General features: G+C 41.5%; 1 protein-coding gene across 1 annotated transcript; it reads left to right on the top strand.

Moving 5' to 3' along the window:
• gucy2d (guanylate cyclase 2D, retinal) lies at positions 1–10,561 on the top strand. Its single transcript, XM_075487839.1, has 18 exons — positions 1–932; positions 1,021–1,322; positions 1,412–1,784; positions 1,873–1,957; positions 2,049–2,160; positions 2,254–2,373; positions 2,466–2,546; positions 3,203–3,379; positions 3,463–3,619; positions 3,706–3,855; positions 3,940–4,088; positions 4,176–4,339; positions 5,475–5,667; positions 7,281–7,455; positions 7,999–8,097; positions 8,749–8,843; positions 8,954–9,036; positions 10,326–10,561. The coding sequence occupies exons 1-18, from the start codon at positions 65–67 to the stop codon at positions 10,408–10,410; spliced, it is 3,468 nt and encodes a 1,155-aa protein (XP_075343954.1). The 5' UTR covers positions 1–64; the 3' UTR covers positions 10,411–10,561.
• Positions 10,562–17,764: the final 7,203 nt, after the last annotated feature.

The raw sequence follows: 17,764 nt of genomic DNA, 5'->3' as shown, positions 1-17,764 counted from the left end.
TTTAGCATCACAAACTCCCAGTTCACCTTCTGTGTCTGAGGCATCAGAATATCTAGGTGAGAAAATGGCAGATCACAGAGACCCTCGCTGTCTCCACAGCCTCGCCTTCCACCCACGATGGTGGTACCACTCTGTGAAAGTCAAGAGAAAAGGGCAGAAATGGACAGTGGCTACAAATAGTTTTGGTGGATGTAGTCAGTTATCAACAGCCTCATCATCATTGTCATCACGATTATTGTCGTCAAAACCACAGTTGCCATCATCCCCCGTGCAGCACACCAGGAGCAGGAGGGGGAACTGGTTTCTTCAGTTCTTACTCATGATGTCATTTTTCCCTTGTCAAGCCTGGGCAACTACTTTCAAAGTGGCTCTGGTTGGACCCTGGACTTGTGACTACCTATACTCAAAGGCCCTCCCTGACTTGGCAGCCCGCCTCGCCACCAGCCGTATAAACAAGAACCCCTACCTCAACAAAGGCTACTGGTATGACTACACGCTCATCAATGAGGACTGCAAGTCGACCCATGCCCTTGCTCGCTTTGCTAATTTGGACGGTTATGGTGCTGCTTTCTTGGGCCCAGCAAACCCAGCTTACTGCTCCTCAGCTGCTTTGTACACTAAAGAGTGGGATATTGGGATTCTTTCCTGGGGTTGCCTCAATCCCATAGTAAGAACAGGAGTCATGTATCCTACCTTCCTGAAGCCACTGCCGCTCTCCTCTCATGTGCTTTTCAGTGTGTTGAGTTACTTTCGGTGGGCCCACGTGGCTATCATTTCAGAGGAGACTGACCTGTGGGAAGCCACAGGAAAGGAGTTGGCTACATCACTGAGGGCCCTTGGCCTGCCTGTCAACACTGTGGTCACAATGGAGACAGACAAGGATGGACCGCGCAGAGCACTGACAAAAGTACGGGAAGCAGACCGTGTCAGAGGTGAGTTTCACCCGTACAGAAGACAGAAACCTCCACATGCTTTATTTCATATGAGTCGTGCTAATGTTAATCCATGTTCTCTCCTCAGTGGTCATCATGTGCATGCCTTCTGTCCTGATTGGTGGCCAAGCCCAGTATCAACTCCTGACGTCAGCTTTGGGCATGCGTATGATAGATCGTGGCTATGTATTCATTCCCTACGACACCCTTCTGTATGCACTACCCTACAAAGATGCATTCTACTATATGCTGGGTAATGACACCAAGCTCCGGAAAGCCTACGATGGGGTTCTCACTGTCACTATGGAGTCTGGAGAGCGCAATTTCTATGAGGCTTTCAGAGAGGCTCAGAACAACTATGAAATACGCAGCAGCACTCCACCAGAGCAGGTGAGGATATATCTTACAGAAAGGGAACAAACAAGGCACAAACACTGGAACATTAAGCTGAGGCATTGCACTATCTTGTCCCCTGTTAGGTTTCTCCATTCTTTGGAACCATTTACAACATGATGTACTTCATAGCTATGGCTACTGAGCAGGCCCGAACCAGTGCAGGCCACTGGGTAACTGGCAAGATCCTCGGTGACGTCGAGGGTGGCTTTGAATTCGAAGGATTCAATCAGCCCTTGCAGGCAGGAAGGAACGGTGAAGGGATGCAGGCCGCTTATGTAGTCCTGGATTACAGCGGCATGGGCAACTCTCTCTACTCCACGCATTTTCTTCCTGCCTCTCACACAGATGGCAAGACTGGTACCCTAAAATATCTCAGCCGTTCGATCCATTTTGCAGGCAGCACTCCGTACACAGACTCAGGTTGCTGGTTTAGTCCATACTTTGCGTGTTCTGGAGGTGAGTGAGCTCATAGTGTCATCTATGATCTACGCTGATATGGTGGAGTTAAGTGAGCCTAAACTTATCTTCTTTTTTTTTTCCAAAGGCATGGATTCAGCTTTTCTTTTCTTCCTTTTCATTCTATTCATTATATTGACTGCATGCGGAGCAACCATCTTCTTTTATTTGAAGTATGTACAGCAGAGTTTTAAAAGAATTACATCACATTTCAGTGGCTTCTAGAACTTAAACCTAATTTTATTTGATCCTCCCTCTACTCAGGAAAGATGGCAGGGTTGGGTTCAGCTTTGGGGCCAGTGGAAACAGTGGATCATCAAAGGTGATACTTACCCTTGATGATCTGATCTTCATCAATACTCAACTCAGCAAACGGGTCAGTTCCGTGTTGAATCAATACTGACAATTGTTGCCATGTACACATTATCGGTCTAAGTTGATTTGTCCTCTTTGAACTGTGTGTGAGCAGAAGCTAAACGATGACAGCATCATGAAAAGCCAGGTGGACATAAAGACGCCTCAACACTCGGCGTCCTGTCGCAGCTACTTAGCCTCCACACCAGACAGCTCAAATGTTGCTGTGTTTGAGGTGAGAAAACTACCATGTGGTGGACCATACCATACACTCAATTTTACTGTGTTGAAGCTCATGTCTGCTGTATGGTTTTGTTTACAACCCAGGGAGACTGGGTTTGGTTGAAGAAATGTCCCAGTGGAGCAGTGTCAAGTGTCAACGGCAGCACCGAGATGGTCTTTGTCAAGGTAAATAAATGTCTTCGGAAATTTAAAGCAATACAACGTAACTTCTCAAAAAGCCCATTATGGAGCTCCCCCTACAGGCTGTTCCGAGAGCAACTCTAGTCCGGTCTCTTGCTTTGTCGGCCTCTCTCTTTCTCTTCCTTGCTTCATCAGTCAACGTCTTCTTCTGTTTCTTCGGTGCCTCTGCCATGATGATCATACTGACAATGTTGCGCCAGCTTAGCCTTATACCTGGGAGCGTGAGAGGGGTCTATTTGTTTTTGCGTTAGGTGTGCCAGAAAGCAAGTCGAAGTACTTCCGCTCAGCTCCCGGGCCGGTCCAGCAAAGTTACATAGCGCAGTTTTTCCAACTCAGACCCCCGAAGGGCATAGGAGACAGGCCAATCGTAATATTAAAACTCATTCTAGCCGCACAATTTTTTCAAACTGTTATTTTAAGATAGAAATGTTACATAGTATTGCTTTAAAGGAAGTACGATGTCCAGGTCAAAGGCATAATACTCATTAGCAGAACTGAATCTACAATGCAGCCAGCCACCAAGTAGAATCGGTCATCTCCACAAGAGAATAAAAGCTTCGGGTTTCAGGGGGTCACAAAAATGTATCAAGCACCGTGACTTTCCTATTACAGCTGTGATGTTTCCATTGGCTTCCTTTCAGCTCAGAGAAATGAGGCATGAAAATCTCAATCTGTTCCTGGGACTGTTTTTCGACTCCGGGATCTTTGGCATTGTGACGGAGCACTGCTCCAGGGGCAGCCTGGAGGATCTGGTCAGCAATGAGGAAGTGCGTCTCGACTGGATGTTCAAATCTTCCTTGCTAATGGATTTGATTAGGGTAAGGCAGATAAATGGATTTACTCGTGCTTTGTTTCACACTCAATCACGTCTTCTCATCACTGACACATTTTCCATCATCAGGGAATGAAACACTTACACCATCGTGACATCATCCACGGACGACTCAAATCTCGTAACTGTTTGGTAGACGGGCGCTTTGTGCTGAAGGTGACAGATTATGCATTTAATGAAATTTGGGCTTCGCAGAACATTGCAACAGAGGAGGAAAAGCCAGAGGGTAAGAACATGGGTGAGAAATGATCATTTTCTAAATTTGCTCTTGCATATCTAATTGTTTATAACTGGTTGTACAATGATAATTAGACCTGCTTTGGACGGCTCCGGAGCTGCTGCGAAACCCAAGCCAGAGGAAGAAAGGCACTTTCTGTGGGGATGTTTACAGTTTCTCCATCGTCGCCCAGGAGATCATCTCTCGCTCTACACCTTTTTGCATGCTGGACATGCCTCCGAAAGGTGAGTGACACGATATGAAGAACCCTACGATCATTTCTGCAATTTTGTGTGTGCCTAGCATTTTTCTTGTGTGTGTGTTGACAGAGATTATAAGTAAGGTCAAAGAGCCTCCTCCATTGTGTCGGCCTATTATGTCAGTGGAAGAGGCCCCATTAGACGTAATACAGATAATGAAGCAGAGCTGGAGTGAAGAGTCTCAAAAGAGGCCAACCTTTGAGGAAATCTTCAAACAGGTAAGAAAAAAGAACAAAACAAACCCTGTTCGTACAGGATCTGTAGCAACTTGGAAAATTCTTATAGCTCTCTTTTTTTCGTGGCAGTTCAAGGGCATCACAAAAGGCAAAAAGACCAACATCATCGACTCTATGCTGCGGATGTTGGAACAGTACTCGTCCAACCTTGAGGACCTGATCAGAGAGAGGACAGAGGAGCTGGAGGTGGAGAGACAGAAGACCGACAAGCTTCTGTCTCAGATGTTGCCCAGGTGAGTTCCCAGCAACTTTTCCTGACGCACGACAAACATCAAATAACTCTGCTGGCGTGGTCTAAATCAAAGCCGGCAGCTGTAGATGCTGGAAGGTTTTAGAGCTTTGTTACATTTACAGTGAAATGTGAAACTTAGGTCATGCTTCCTCAATTGGGTTAAAAGTCAGAGACACGTCACTGAAGCTGGTTCGTGTTCGTGCTCAGTGCAGCAGGTGGCTGCTCCCTGACTTTCATGGGTTGTTTGAGGTCTTCTGAAGGGATTACACAATCATTTACAGGCTTGTTGGAGAACAGGGCCGAGCAAAGTGCTACTAAATCAGAAACACAAAGGAAAAATGTTGTGAGATTGATGTCAAAATTTACTCGTTACAGTGTTCTACTTTATTGGACATGAAGTCGTGCTTTTTGCTCTTTTCAGAGTGCTGTGGAGAACTTCCCAGAAGATGCTACAATCAGAAGTTGTTTTGTCACTGAAATTAGCTTAGTCAGATCATACAGAATCAGAATATACAAGATTATAATGATTTATTAATGATGTAATAATCTAAAAACAATCGTCTGCCACAGAGAAATAGCTTTTCTTTAACTGTTGGGCAGGATATATATAGATGCTCCACAGTGGGTGGGCCTGATGTTTGGAATTGTAACAATCAGACGAGTAGTGAGGCAGTTTGATTGGCTGGTGCCTGACCTGCTTCAACTTTTCCTCTTCCAGCTGCTCCAGCGCTGCAATACATCACTCGATTTAAAGTGATCGTAAAGCCAAATCGTTGATGGCTGAAATGCATACATAAAAAGCTGGCCTCATAGCTCCATGTTGAGAGGAAACAGTCTCACTGTGTGGTCTTTGCTCTCCAATCACATATTATGCTTCCGGGGAATAAAAATATACTGATATAACTCTAATTGTGCAAACATGTCGCAGTCACACAATTTGCTATCATCGTGTGATAGCAAATCTTACAGAGATGCAAGTTTTCCAAGTTACATGATAATCTACGATGTGTTCTGTGGAGCAAATCCTGAATTATCAGCACATTTATTGAGTTAGAATGGTCCACTTGTGTGTCTATTTATGTTGAATCTGTGTCAGCATCACAGAGCATCTTCCGCTCATCACATTTCTCCTTTAGGTCTGTGGCCCAGGCGCTGAAGACAGGCAAACCTGTCAAGCCGGAGCATTTCAGTGAGATCACACTGTACTTCAGTGACATCGTTGGTTTCACTACTATCTCGGCTCTCAGTGAGCCCATCGAGGTGGTTGACTTACTCAACGATCTCTACTCACTCTTTGATGCTATCATTCCTCTGCACGATGTCTATAAGGTGAGCGCTGGAAGATTTTATTTCTATCTGCATACATATAGAACACAATATTAGATTTTTACACACAGTTTTAAAACTGTGATTTGAACTGGTTTTCATAGGGCTGGCATCACTTTAATTTGAATTATAATGACAGACTCATGCATAGGGATGGGAATCGAGACCCGGTTCTTGTTGAGGACCGGTTCCAAGTGTTTCGTTTGGCGATTTTGCAAACGATTCCCTTATCGATTCCAGTGGGCGCGAATGACGTCACCACGCAACGTTGCGTGGCGAGTCCAGTGCAGCCAGCAGTCAACAGTAAACATGGCGCCCAAGCGGTACAAACGCTCGAAAGTTTGATTACGCATCCCTAAAAAAGACGACAACAGGGCAACTTGCAAAGTGAATATTTCACCAAAGGGAGGAAATACTATCAACATGCAATAACTATGAATGAATGATTAACGTTGGTGAATCTGAACCCAGCAACGTTAGCAACGTTAGCATGTCCTCGGCTAACACTGCAGGTCACTAACTAACTAACAAACACTGCCTATCATGTTAGCGCCATTTGCCTCATTGTAAAACCTGCTGTTAGTAACGGTTAAGGTTAAATTAATGCCTTCTCATGCATTACATTTAGATGAAATCATGAGAGCCAGAGGCTGGTGGTACTACCCCCAGTTCACGTCTACCTCCAGCTTCTCCTTTCACCAGAGCAGGGAAGAGTTAAATTACCCAGGCCATGATAGACCAATGTGGACCTCACCGTTGTTGGGTTTGTGAGGTCATGACTCGTGTTACTTCTAAACTAAACAAAGTTGATGCTAATCGACCGGTTTGTTGTCCTTTTTCTCCAAATGAGAATTGATAAGGGAACCGATAAAGAACCGAATCGTTAAGCAGAATCGAAAATGGAATTGGAATCGTAAAAATCTTATCAATTCCCATCCCTACTTATGGAATATCATTTTAAAACTTAATGCAAAACATTAACTTTGGCTTGATATTACACATATGGTTAGATTGTTCAAAGATTGTTCGTGCTGCAAACTTTTTATGAACATTTTACCGTATGTTATATGTTGGTTAATCAATCTTTTATTAGTTTATTATTTATTTACTTATTATTTACTATAAAAGGTTCATACTTAATTGTATAGTCTCTTTATCCTGGCAATGAAAACAATGATTTTTATCCATTTTGTTTTAATCTTATAAGTTCTTTGTTTCAGTTTGAAAACAAATAAGCATCTTTATTTGCACTGTTTGTCGTTACTATCGTTGACTTCAATGGAGAGAACTTGCTCTCACTTGTCACGATGTTAATGTGCCTGATGAGCTAGAAAGATTCTTATGCTGAGAAATCGCAAACAAACTTTATATATATATATATATATATATATATATATATATATATATATATATAAAAAGACAGAGTTTGTCTGTATTGTTTATGTAGCGAAAATATTGCCTCTTAAATCTAATGCAAACACATCCACATCTTCAACTATCGTAGGTCTTCAGAAGGAATTCCCCCTATCGTCCAGCTCTTTGCTGCATTATCAACTTGTAAAGTGCCACTTTGTATAAAGTGTGTTTGTTCATCCTTCCTTTTTTGCATCATTTAGGTGGAAACTATTGGAGATGCCTACATGGTAGCCTCGGGAGTTCCCAACAGAAATGACAATCGTCATGCAGCTGAAATGTCCAACATGTCCCTTGACATTCTCCAGTGCATTGGGACCTTCAGGATGAGACACATGCCAGATCTAAAAGTCAGGATCCGTATTGGCTTGCACACTGGTGAGTAATTTGCTTGTCCTTTCTGCTGCACGACAAATCCCCATCGTCATGATGGAAAATCTTGAGTTAGCCTTCTTTACAGTGAGTAATTTCTTTGGATGTCAAATAATGTAACAGTTTAATGTAATACGGTGTGAAATAAACACAAACTCCATTCCAGAATTAATGGAAGTTAAAGTGTTTAAAAGAACAAGAGTACAAGTGTCCAAGCTGCTAAGTCAGGAAGATATTTTTACCTCCTTTATCCTTGTCTGAAACGTATTCCTGGAACTTGAAACACTATCCACTTAGAGTGCTGTTATCCAATTAACACACTGCACACTTTGGATTTCTGACTCTATCCAATGAATTTCTAAAGGCACTCACCACTTTAATGGCGTGCATTGGCATTAGTAAATGCATGGAACAAAATACCAAGAAATGTTAGTCCACAAGAAAAACTTTTAAATTGTTACATATAACAGTGACAGAATTTCTCCAAAAGGGAATCATGATAAATATGTTCTGTTGGAAGCCCTAACCCTGTGATTTATGTGACTGCAGGCCCAGTCGTAGCAGGAGTAGTTGGCCTGACCATGCCTCGGTACTGTCTGTTTGGAGACACTGTCAACACGGCATCTCGAATGGAGTCCACATCGTTGCGTGAGTGTCTTCTGTATCGTTATAAAAACAAGATATGATTTGTGAGTTCTTTTATGATAAAAAGAAAAAAGAAAAGGGAGCCGAGTGGGTGCCAGCACAGTTGCACGGCAGTTTTACTGAATGTTCCCTCAGGTTAAACGGGGCTTTAGAAGAGCAGTACTCACTAATCCTTTAAGACCATCAACAGAATTAAAGGCCAAGTTAAAGATTCAGAATAAATATCTTCAATTACCAAGTTTGCCTTGGTAGTCCTCTGCATGTCATACAACTGAAGTAGAAATGTAAACTTTAACTACAGAGTAAATATATGTTCTTCTATATATGTTTGAAATAAAACTCCTCTCACAGGACAACACTTTGATAAATAAAACTATTCTCAAGTTAAGATGGCTGTTCCAGATTAACTTACTCGATCAGAAATTATGTGCTTATACGTGGGAATAATACTGCATATTACTACCCAGGAGAACACAACAGAAATGGGTAGTCTTACTGCCACCAAGTGGTTTAAACTTGAAATGATAGCCTGACTTCTCTCGCCCATCAACGGCAGCACACTCATTTAAAACCCTCAGAAAATGCAGATTTTCATGTTCACCTGATAGTAAAGTAACTTCTCCGTAATAAGTGGGATATTCTGTATTTGTATAGCTTACAGAATCCACGTCAACCAAAGAACAGTTGAGATCCTGAACAACTTGAACCTGGGATACAAGATTCAAATCCGAGGCCTGACGGAGTTAAAGGTAAACACAACCATAAAATGACAAAAGGCAAATTCACGATGTACACAGAAGAAATTAATCCAAACATCTGCAGCTACGGCCTCGTAATAAACACAAATAACCTTTTCTAGGGTAAAGGTATTGAGACCACATATTGGCTGGTGGGGAAGGAGGGTTTCAACAAGCCTCTGCCAGTTCCTCCAGATCTTCAAGGGTAAAGAAATATTTTGATTACTCTTCCACAAATGCATTCATGTGTTTGCACTACAGCATTGTGCTAAAGTCTTGATTTCTCTACTCTGTCCTACTGCTACTACTGTTTTGCTTTCAAAGAGTCAGTCATTCTTTGTCCGAGAACCTGACCATTTTCAGAGGGAAGTTTTATTTTTGTTGTTGTTATTAAGCCCCCTAACACTAACCTATAAATAACCCCAGCATTATAAAGACACTCACAACAAAGGATGAACCACTGTTGCATCAACAGACAAATTCACAATTAGTAAAGAATTAATTCTAAATCTAAGCTTAAGGCTCTTCTTTACTAGCAGCCTGATGTGAAGACATAGATTTTTTCCCCATTCTTCTGTGGCAGCTACAAAAAAAGCCAAAGATAACACAGTTTGACAGGCTTACTAAAGTATTTTTATACCAACAAGGTGATTCTCAAAGAGCTATCAGGAGAAAACTCTCTTTATCATGTGTAGTGTGTCTGTGAAAATATTTGCTGGAACAGAAAAAGGTTTCAGGTAACAAAAAGCTATCTACAGCAGATGAACAGTATCTGAAGGGATGTCCTTAATAAGTGTGAAATAATCCTGCAAAAACCTGACACAGTACCAAAGAGATGCACCTGACTCTTCAATTAATCCGTCTACTATTCACTGAAGCCTCATCAGAAATGTCGAGAAGCCATTCTTAAGGAAGGGAAACAGGGAGAAAGTGGAAGTGAGCTGTGCCAAATGACACAAGAAGTGGACTGAAAATCAGTGGCAGCAGGTCTGATGGAGGGATGAATCCTCCCCAGAGCCCGGACTTCAACATTACTGAAGCAGTGTGGGATCGTCCTGACAGAGAACGGAACAAAAGGCAGCCCACATCCAAAGAAGAGCTTTGGGATGAAGAAGTCTGGAGAACTCTTTCTGAAGACTGCTTAAAGAAATGACAGAAAGCTTGTCTGAGAGGGTTCAGGCTGTTGGAGAATAAAGGAGCTCAGGCCAGATAATAGAACATTTTTAAGCTGGTTAGAATTGCACAAACTGTTTTTGCCTTAAATCTTGTATTTATATTTATGTTTGATTGCGTCAGTAATGCACTGTTTTCCCTGCAACATAATACATAAAGAAAAGACGCAGTACAGTACAGTTGCACAGTACTGTATAATACTATTGATTATGTTACTTTAGCAGAACTGAGTGTTATCAAGTGACCTATTTGAGCAATGGTGTTGAATCCTGCTCTATCCCAGATACATATGCTACAAAAAGGCTGTATTTTCTGTTGCAGTGGAAGAGGTCATAACATCGATGTGGAGGAGATCCCTCCGGACAGAAGGCAAAAATTCCTGGATCGACAGAAGAAGCAGGCCTAGCCTGTGCTTCGCTGCTGAATGGGAAAGAGGAGGATTTACATGCAAACATTTGTGTGTACAAAATATATCATTTGCAACTAACTCTTTACAAAATCCATAATCTGTGAGATGGGAATTCACACTTTTTGGATTTGTCAAAAATCACTTCTGAAAGAGGATTTTTCTTGTATATCATAACTTCTGTGTTAGTGTTTGATCTCAGCGGTGCCACAATCAAACTCAACTCCTAGATGATTAAAAATGGACCAGCAACAGACAATATATATTACGTTTGCACATTGGTTGTTTTTATACCAGATTACAAATATACAGTATAATTTGCCCATCAGAGGTGCATTGGGGCGGCTGTGGCTCAGTGGTTAGAGTCGGTCGTCCAACAACCGGAATGGCGATTCGATTCCCACTCTCGCTTGGTGGAACTGATAGCTGGAGGGGTGTCAGTCCACCTCCTTGTCACAGCTGAGGTGCCCTTGAGCAAGGCACCGTACCCCCATGCTCCCCGGGCACTTTCATGGCTGCCCACCGCTCCAGGTTGGCATCTGTCTCTGAGTGTGTGACCCTGTGCATGTGTGTGTGTGTCAACAGGTGCCAACCTGGATGGGTTAAAAGCGGAGGACAAATCTACCTTTGGGTATAAATAAAGTCACTTAAAGGGTTAGTTCGCCATTTTGCACATTAAGCCCTGTTTTTAGGTAGTCTGGGGTGAATTATAGTAGCCTGGCGACGCCATCCTACGTACTTCCGCCCAAAGATTTTGGCTCCGCACATAGTCTGGCCAAATCCCCCTACCTCGGTTCGCTCAGTGTTTTGCCAATCAGCAAACAGTTGCGAGTGGTGACGCAGAACTCACGCGCGGAGTCCATTGTAGTCCATATAATTGTAGTTCAACCGCAGCGGAAATAAACATGGCGACGGAAGAACGCTAGAAGCTATCCATGAAGTTGTCTCAACTCTGGAGAGCATTACACAATTAAAACGAGAGCAAGAGGAATGCCTCTTCAATATTGTTAGTGGCAAGGATGTCGTAGCTCTCCTTCCAACTGGCTTTGGGAAAAGTTTGATTTATCAAATGGTACCGGTATAATGAAAGCGGATGTGGGAAGCGTGATTCGCGAGCTAGAGCCTCGCGAGAGTAAGCATGAACCTCGGCGCATAACCAACGTCATTTCTAAACATTATGATTGGTTAAGGGAACTCTGTTACTCCAATGAATTTAAGTTGCTGGGTAAGGTCCCGCCCTCCATGGAAACGGATTCCTCTTGGGTTTTCCCAGACTGTTTGACAAAGTCAACAGTCGGCTTTCGCCCAGGCTAGAATTATAGATGTTCTGATCACAATTTGGACATTTGGTGCTGAACGGAGCATTTAGGTATCCACTGCTGCAGCCCCCCCACCTTTGCATTGAGTCAATGACCACTCAAGCAAACAATCATAAAACGGCATTAAACTTTCGTTTGCAGAGACATGAAACTCACCGTGCGGTCTGTGGTGGACAGCGATACGTTGGCTCGAAAATCACCGCGAAATAGGTCCACCAAATGCTAAAACAACTGTTAGAAGGCACATTTCCAGGTCAAATGACCCGAAAATCGCAGCGAAATGTGCCTTCTAACAGTTGTTTTAGCATTTGGTGGACCTATTTTTCCGGACACCGTTGAATAGCAGCAGCAAGACATCCAGCCACTAGGTGGCGATAGTGCGTTGTTTGTGTACAATACAAATCAATGAAGACGGACAATAATGGTAATATAACTTCTCTGGAAGCGTATTTCGCGGTGATTTTCGAGCCAACGTATCGCTGTCCACCACAGACCACACGTTTCATGTCTCTGCAAATGAAAGTTTAATGCCGTTTTATGATTGTTTGCTTGAGTGGTCATTGACTCAATGCAAAGGTGGGGGGGCTGCAGCAGTGGATACCTAAATGCTCCGTTCAGCACCAAATGTCCAAATTGTGATCAGAACATCTATAATTCACCCCAGACTACCTAAAAACAGGGCTTAATGTGCAAAATGGCGAACTTCCCCTTTAACTTAACTGACAGGTCTGAGACGTGTTGGTTTTATAAAACAGCAATCGCGTAGCAGGAGGAGATAGAGATAAGAGGAGGAGAGATATGATGGGTGTGTCTACTAAAATTATCACAGTATCATGTGTACTGCTGCCGGGCCTAATGTACTGTTTGTATTTGTATGGAACTTTGAGTGTTGTAGAGATATTGGAGATTTTATCATGAACACCCCAACGACTCAGCTATCATATACTAACACATTTTGGTAGTGATTTAAGCTTGGCAGTGATTAGTTACTCGGTGGTTAGATCAGCCAGGATTAGAAGTCGGGACAGTCCACAACGGCTCTGAATTTACTTTTGTAACACTGTTCAAACATAACAAATAAAGCCATATTATCAAAAAAAAACATATTTAACAAACAATACGGTCTGTTTATTTAGAATTTGATTCATATATTTAAATAGTTTGGACAAAAGAAACTCAATTACTTTCGGAGCACTGGGCCAGGAAATAATTCATTTTAATATTTAATGACGAACCTTAAACTGACATATTGTTCTTGACTTACAGCCTCATCAGCTCCATACTTCTTTCCCTAATGATGCTATAATATGTCATTCAGTATGCATTTATGTGTGTATTGCTCTGAACAATTGCTTTTGGGATTTCCTAACAAACGTTTGAAGATGTATGCAAACAAGACCCAAACGACTGCACAACAACAACCACAACAACAACAACGCCATTTCTATATAGCTTTCACCTATAGCGCATGCAGCCTATTACTGAGACATGCATGCATGGCTGAATGTACTGTGTTTAACAGGGTCTTAGACCTTATTTTATTTCTGTTCTGCACAGATGCACAGGATTTCTGAGTCAACTGACTGACATGATCATCTTCAATGATGTGCTTCACCAGATTGAGCCCTTACATGTGTATCGCCATCTTCTCAAGACAAATGTCTGCCCGTGCGCAAGATTTCCAACCATTAACTTCTATTTTGCTCTCCAGGCCTCAAAACAGTGGCATTGAGGGTCCTCTGAGACTGAACGTTCATCTCGCATGCTCACTCGCATGGGATCCTCGTAATTTCACAGGGCTAAAGTCAGACGAGTCCTTTGACTAGCTTGAGAATGTGTAAATACTGTAAATGTGTACATAGTTTGTTTCCTGCAAAGTTAGGGACTTTTTTTTAGCTTTTTTTCTGCTTGGATGCCCTAAACCTTTTGACAAAAAATTAAGATATCAGCAAAACACAGGGGTTTAATCGCAGTGGAGTCATAAAAGCAAACATTCGCATTGTTGGCTCGCTCATTGTCTGCCACAGCACTGATATTGAAGCAACAATGAGCAGACATTGTCAGGATGTGTTTTCCTTTTGAAAACAGACATTTTTTTTCCTTGGCTGGCAGCTTGCTGCTCATCACCAACTTGTTACAGTAGCTCAGTGTATAGACAAGAAAACTGGACATCTGATTACATGATTATCTGGTTGCTTGTGGTGTATTCTTTCACACCTTTAACTTTTTTTTAGCAGTGCTGACTTTACAAGTATAATCAAACCCATGACAAAGAGGGCGTGCATGTTCCTGAGTTAAGGTGAGCAACTTGGGGGAAGCCATGTGCATGCTTCTCTATCTGATGGGTACTCTAATAACGAAATTAGTATTTTTATTGACAAGGCAAGATGACCTAACTTTTCTAGAGTAATAATCAATTTGCCAAAACAGATAGATTTCATCAAAACTGACTGGGCTGCATTATTGATTTTGAATGTGTGTTTCTGTAATTAAATGGTTTTAGTGAAAATTGTGCCGACTTATCTTTGTCTTACAGCCCACCTTTAACTCTGTTGATGCTAATCTCTTAAGTGACGGCCTGACAGTACGCTGCATTATGATTCACAACCAATGGATCCACAAATGATACAAATTAAATGTACAAAAATGCCAGTAAATTAAACTGAAAATGAAAAACAACCTGGATTTGGATTAGTTTGTTTTATCTTTTAAATAGATTACTTAAAATAAGCTTCAATGGAAGTCTTACCTCACCACTTCAGCGTAAATCCCTGAGACACTGATACTAACAAGCTTTGGGCTGCTTTTACGAACATTAAGGTTGTTGCGACTCTGCTTTACAGAGAAGTGGAATAATCTTATGAAGACGAACGGATACATTCTAAATCTAAGCGTTTATTTATTTAGTATTTAGGCACTCATGCTGCTCTGTGTATTATATTTTAAAGGGTGAAATTACTCAAATGTTTTCATCAAAATGAGTAGATTTGTCTGCAGTGCTTCCAGTAATTGTCTCAGAGGAGCATATCAGCTCAAAAGCAATACCATCTACTAATGGGCTGCTCTGAGAATAATTTGATGACTTTGACAGGATGCTATGCCAATCCCTTTTTTTTAACACTTGGTGATGTCACACTCTTCACATTCAACCACACAATGTTTCAGTTGCTACCCTCCTAAACTCCTGTTGTGCTTTTTTCTTTTTTTCTTTTTTTCTTAGGATATAATTTAGTTTAGGCAATTATGCTGTGATAAGTGGCATTTCTAAGTGACTTTTCTTTCTGTGTATGGATTTCAATTTGAATAATCGTAGAAAAAAACTCCCTTAGTCCACATTAAAGCTCTAATCATCACAACGTTTTGACATCTGGGGAATATTTGATTCCATTGTCTTTAATTTGGACTGTATCATACTCATCAGGTGAAACTATTAAACAGCAATAGGGGACTTGAATCCAGCCTGCTGTCAAGTATATTGGACTTGTTGTGTTTATCAACCTGAATTTAGTCGACTTTACATGTTATCATCATTTTAAGAGGAAGTTTGTGATTGCACAGGTGAAACAGCACAACTTGGCTTATTAGAGTCTTGTGAAACCACAGTTTTAAAAAATGTTTAAAACTGTGAAAAAGTGAAAATGTTTATATGCGTTCACGAGCTGCATGACACTCGATCGACAGCAGGGTCCAATGCATTAGGCCCATATCTGCAGACAGGTTAAGCACCGACCTCTCCAGCAACACATTCTGCCGTTGCTCTCCTCCAGCACCTGTACCTTCAGCGGGTAAATGCTTAATTATATGCCGCAAAGTGTCCGCTCGTACACGTGACACAGGAGTATCGCAACGCCGCGTTCCCCCGCGCACCTCACCGGCCATGAAGCTCCCTGGACGAAGACTGACACATCGGCATGGAGGTGCCAGTCTAGCAGAGTTCCAGTCAAGTGAGACAGAGAGAGGCAGGGAAGCCGGAAACTGAGCAGGCCATCTTTCATAACAAAAGCTGATAGACACGCACATGGGCAAATTAAGATATGATTACACCTGAACCATTTAAAGAATGCACTGTTCTGGCTGTTGGAATAAGTTTCACTCGATAAGATCAGTTGGATTAAGAAATCCACTTACAATAATGTTACAACCAAAGAGGTGATGAGTTGTGTGTGTTTAAGGCTGCAGCCCTGTACACTGTAAACCCGGATTTTGTTTTCAATTAAACGTTTTAGTGTTCATTACTTATTCTATTATGTTTTGTAAAAATCTATGTAATTACTAAATCAAATTAGTTCTTTGGATTAGAAATTTGAAAATATACACTGCAATGATCATGTTAAGCACAGATTACCTATAAAGTTACGTTCTGTGAGGGAGGGGCGGAGCCTATTTGAAGTTCGACTGAGAGTCAAGACCTGTCCTGTGTGAGAGCGTGACCTGCTCGATTTTTGGAGAAAACTGAATTGTGTATTTAAAAATAAACTGTGGATGTTTTAAAGTAGTTTTAACTACACTAAGTAGACGGAAGAGCGTGTAAAGCAATTATTAAGATCGGTCTGGTTGCTAAACGTTTGCTAAAGGTTAGCTTAAGACTGCACCAGTCTTAATTCATTATTGCTGCAGTGAATTATTTGTGTTAATTGTTAATTTCAGTGTTTTCTGAAATAAAAGAACTTGAACAATTTAAATGTATTTTTTAATTTCTTCCTTCCCATACAATTTTCTTTTTAAACAATATATTGTGGCGTGCTGTGGGTGTGTTGCCGCATTGCATTATGGGTGCTCTCTGTTCCCCGTTATGTGCTGTATTTAGTGCTGTGGTAGAGTTTGTATGGGTTTATGTTTATGTTCTGTACGCAGTGAAGGTGTAGTACAAGGTTTTTGTTTGTGTTGCATTTAACTAAATCTGCACCATAACTGAAAGTGGTGAGACAGAAAGTTACCACCACTTGTTCGAACATATGTGAGGTGATTGTAATTCCCTATTTTTCCTGTGAATTGTCTGTCAAGATAAATGTGCTTGCTGCACAAGAAAGTCTGGACTGAGACTTTTCCTGTCTCCACCTCTACCATTGCTACAATATTTTATACAATCTCTAAATCAAAACAGTATCATTCATTAATTAAATTAGAAGACAATACATTACTTATATTAACAAATGATGTTAAAGGCGGGGTAGGGGATCTTTTTCTGGAACATTTTTTTACATATTGCTTGAAATACTCTTCACACCCCCATTGCAACCAATTAATTAAAAGTTTTGACACAAATATGAAAAGTTTTAGTGGCCTCTAGAACGTACAATCTAGGAAAAACAGTATCCAATCATACTGAACGGACCGTTCACAATGATTGGATTCTGATGCCGTCTATCAAACTGCAATCTGCTCCTCCCTCCCCCTCCCCCTCCCTCCCCCTCCTTCCCCCTGTGCGCGTACCCTGCTCCGTGAACGAAGCTTGGCAGGAAGGTAAACTAGAGCCAGCTTGGCTTGCACCTAGCATTATTAAACGTATAGTTAGCATATACTAAATACTAAATACTAAATACGGCAACGATCGATACTTGCTGTCAGAACAGCGCTCGTGCACCTTCGTGCTCGTGCGCGTTCATGTACTCTAGAGGCGTGCCTTCGGGGGGAAAGTGAAGGAAAGGGTTGGGACTTTTTACCTGTGTATTTTCAAAATGCAGCTTCGCTGGACTCAAAATCCAGGATCTCCTACCCTACCTTTAAGTGTTGCTTTTATACATATTTATGTGCATTTGACCTAAAATGATTGGCTAGACTTCAGAAAAGAGATAAGTTATGTGAACTAATGGTTTTGAGTAAAGACTACTGATGTAAACTTGAATATGTCTAAGTTATCTATGCCAATACAACTTAAAAGGTTTAGTTTCATGTTTTGTAAAAACTTAAACGGGATAAGGCAACGGGTTTCCACGCGATTTTCTAGTAAACTCAACTAGTTCGGGTTAAGAGTGTATGTTCTTCGCTTTTTTTGTGGCATACTATGACTCTTTGTTACCCATTTATTATGGTAA

This window comes from Odontesthes bonariensis, chromosome 16 (genome assembly GCF_027942865.1).
Source record: "Odontesthes bonariensis isolate fOdoBon6 chromosome 16, fOdoBon6.hap1, whole genome shotgun sequence".
Classification (NCBI taxonomy): Eukaryota; Metazoa; Chordata; class Actinopteri; order Atheriniformes; family Atherinopsidae; genus Odontesthes; species Odontesthes bonariensis.
The sequence above is the reverse complement of the archived record's forward strand: the minus strand, read 5'-3'. Positions and strand labels throughout refer to the sequence as shown.

Coding starts and splice junctions, on each gene's coding strand:
- gucy2d (XM_075487839.1), top strand. CDS start 65: ATGGCAGATCACAGAGACCCTCGCTGTCTCCACAGCCTCGCCTTCCAC. Junction 4,340..5,474: donor CTGTCTCAGATGTTGCCCAG/GTGAGTTCCCAG, acceptor TTTCTCCTTTAG/GTCTGTGGCCCAGGCGCTGA. Junction 7,456..7,998: donor CCGTATTGGCTTGCACACTG/GTGAGTAATTTG, acceptor ATGTGACTGCAG/GCCCAGTCGTAGCAGGAGTA.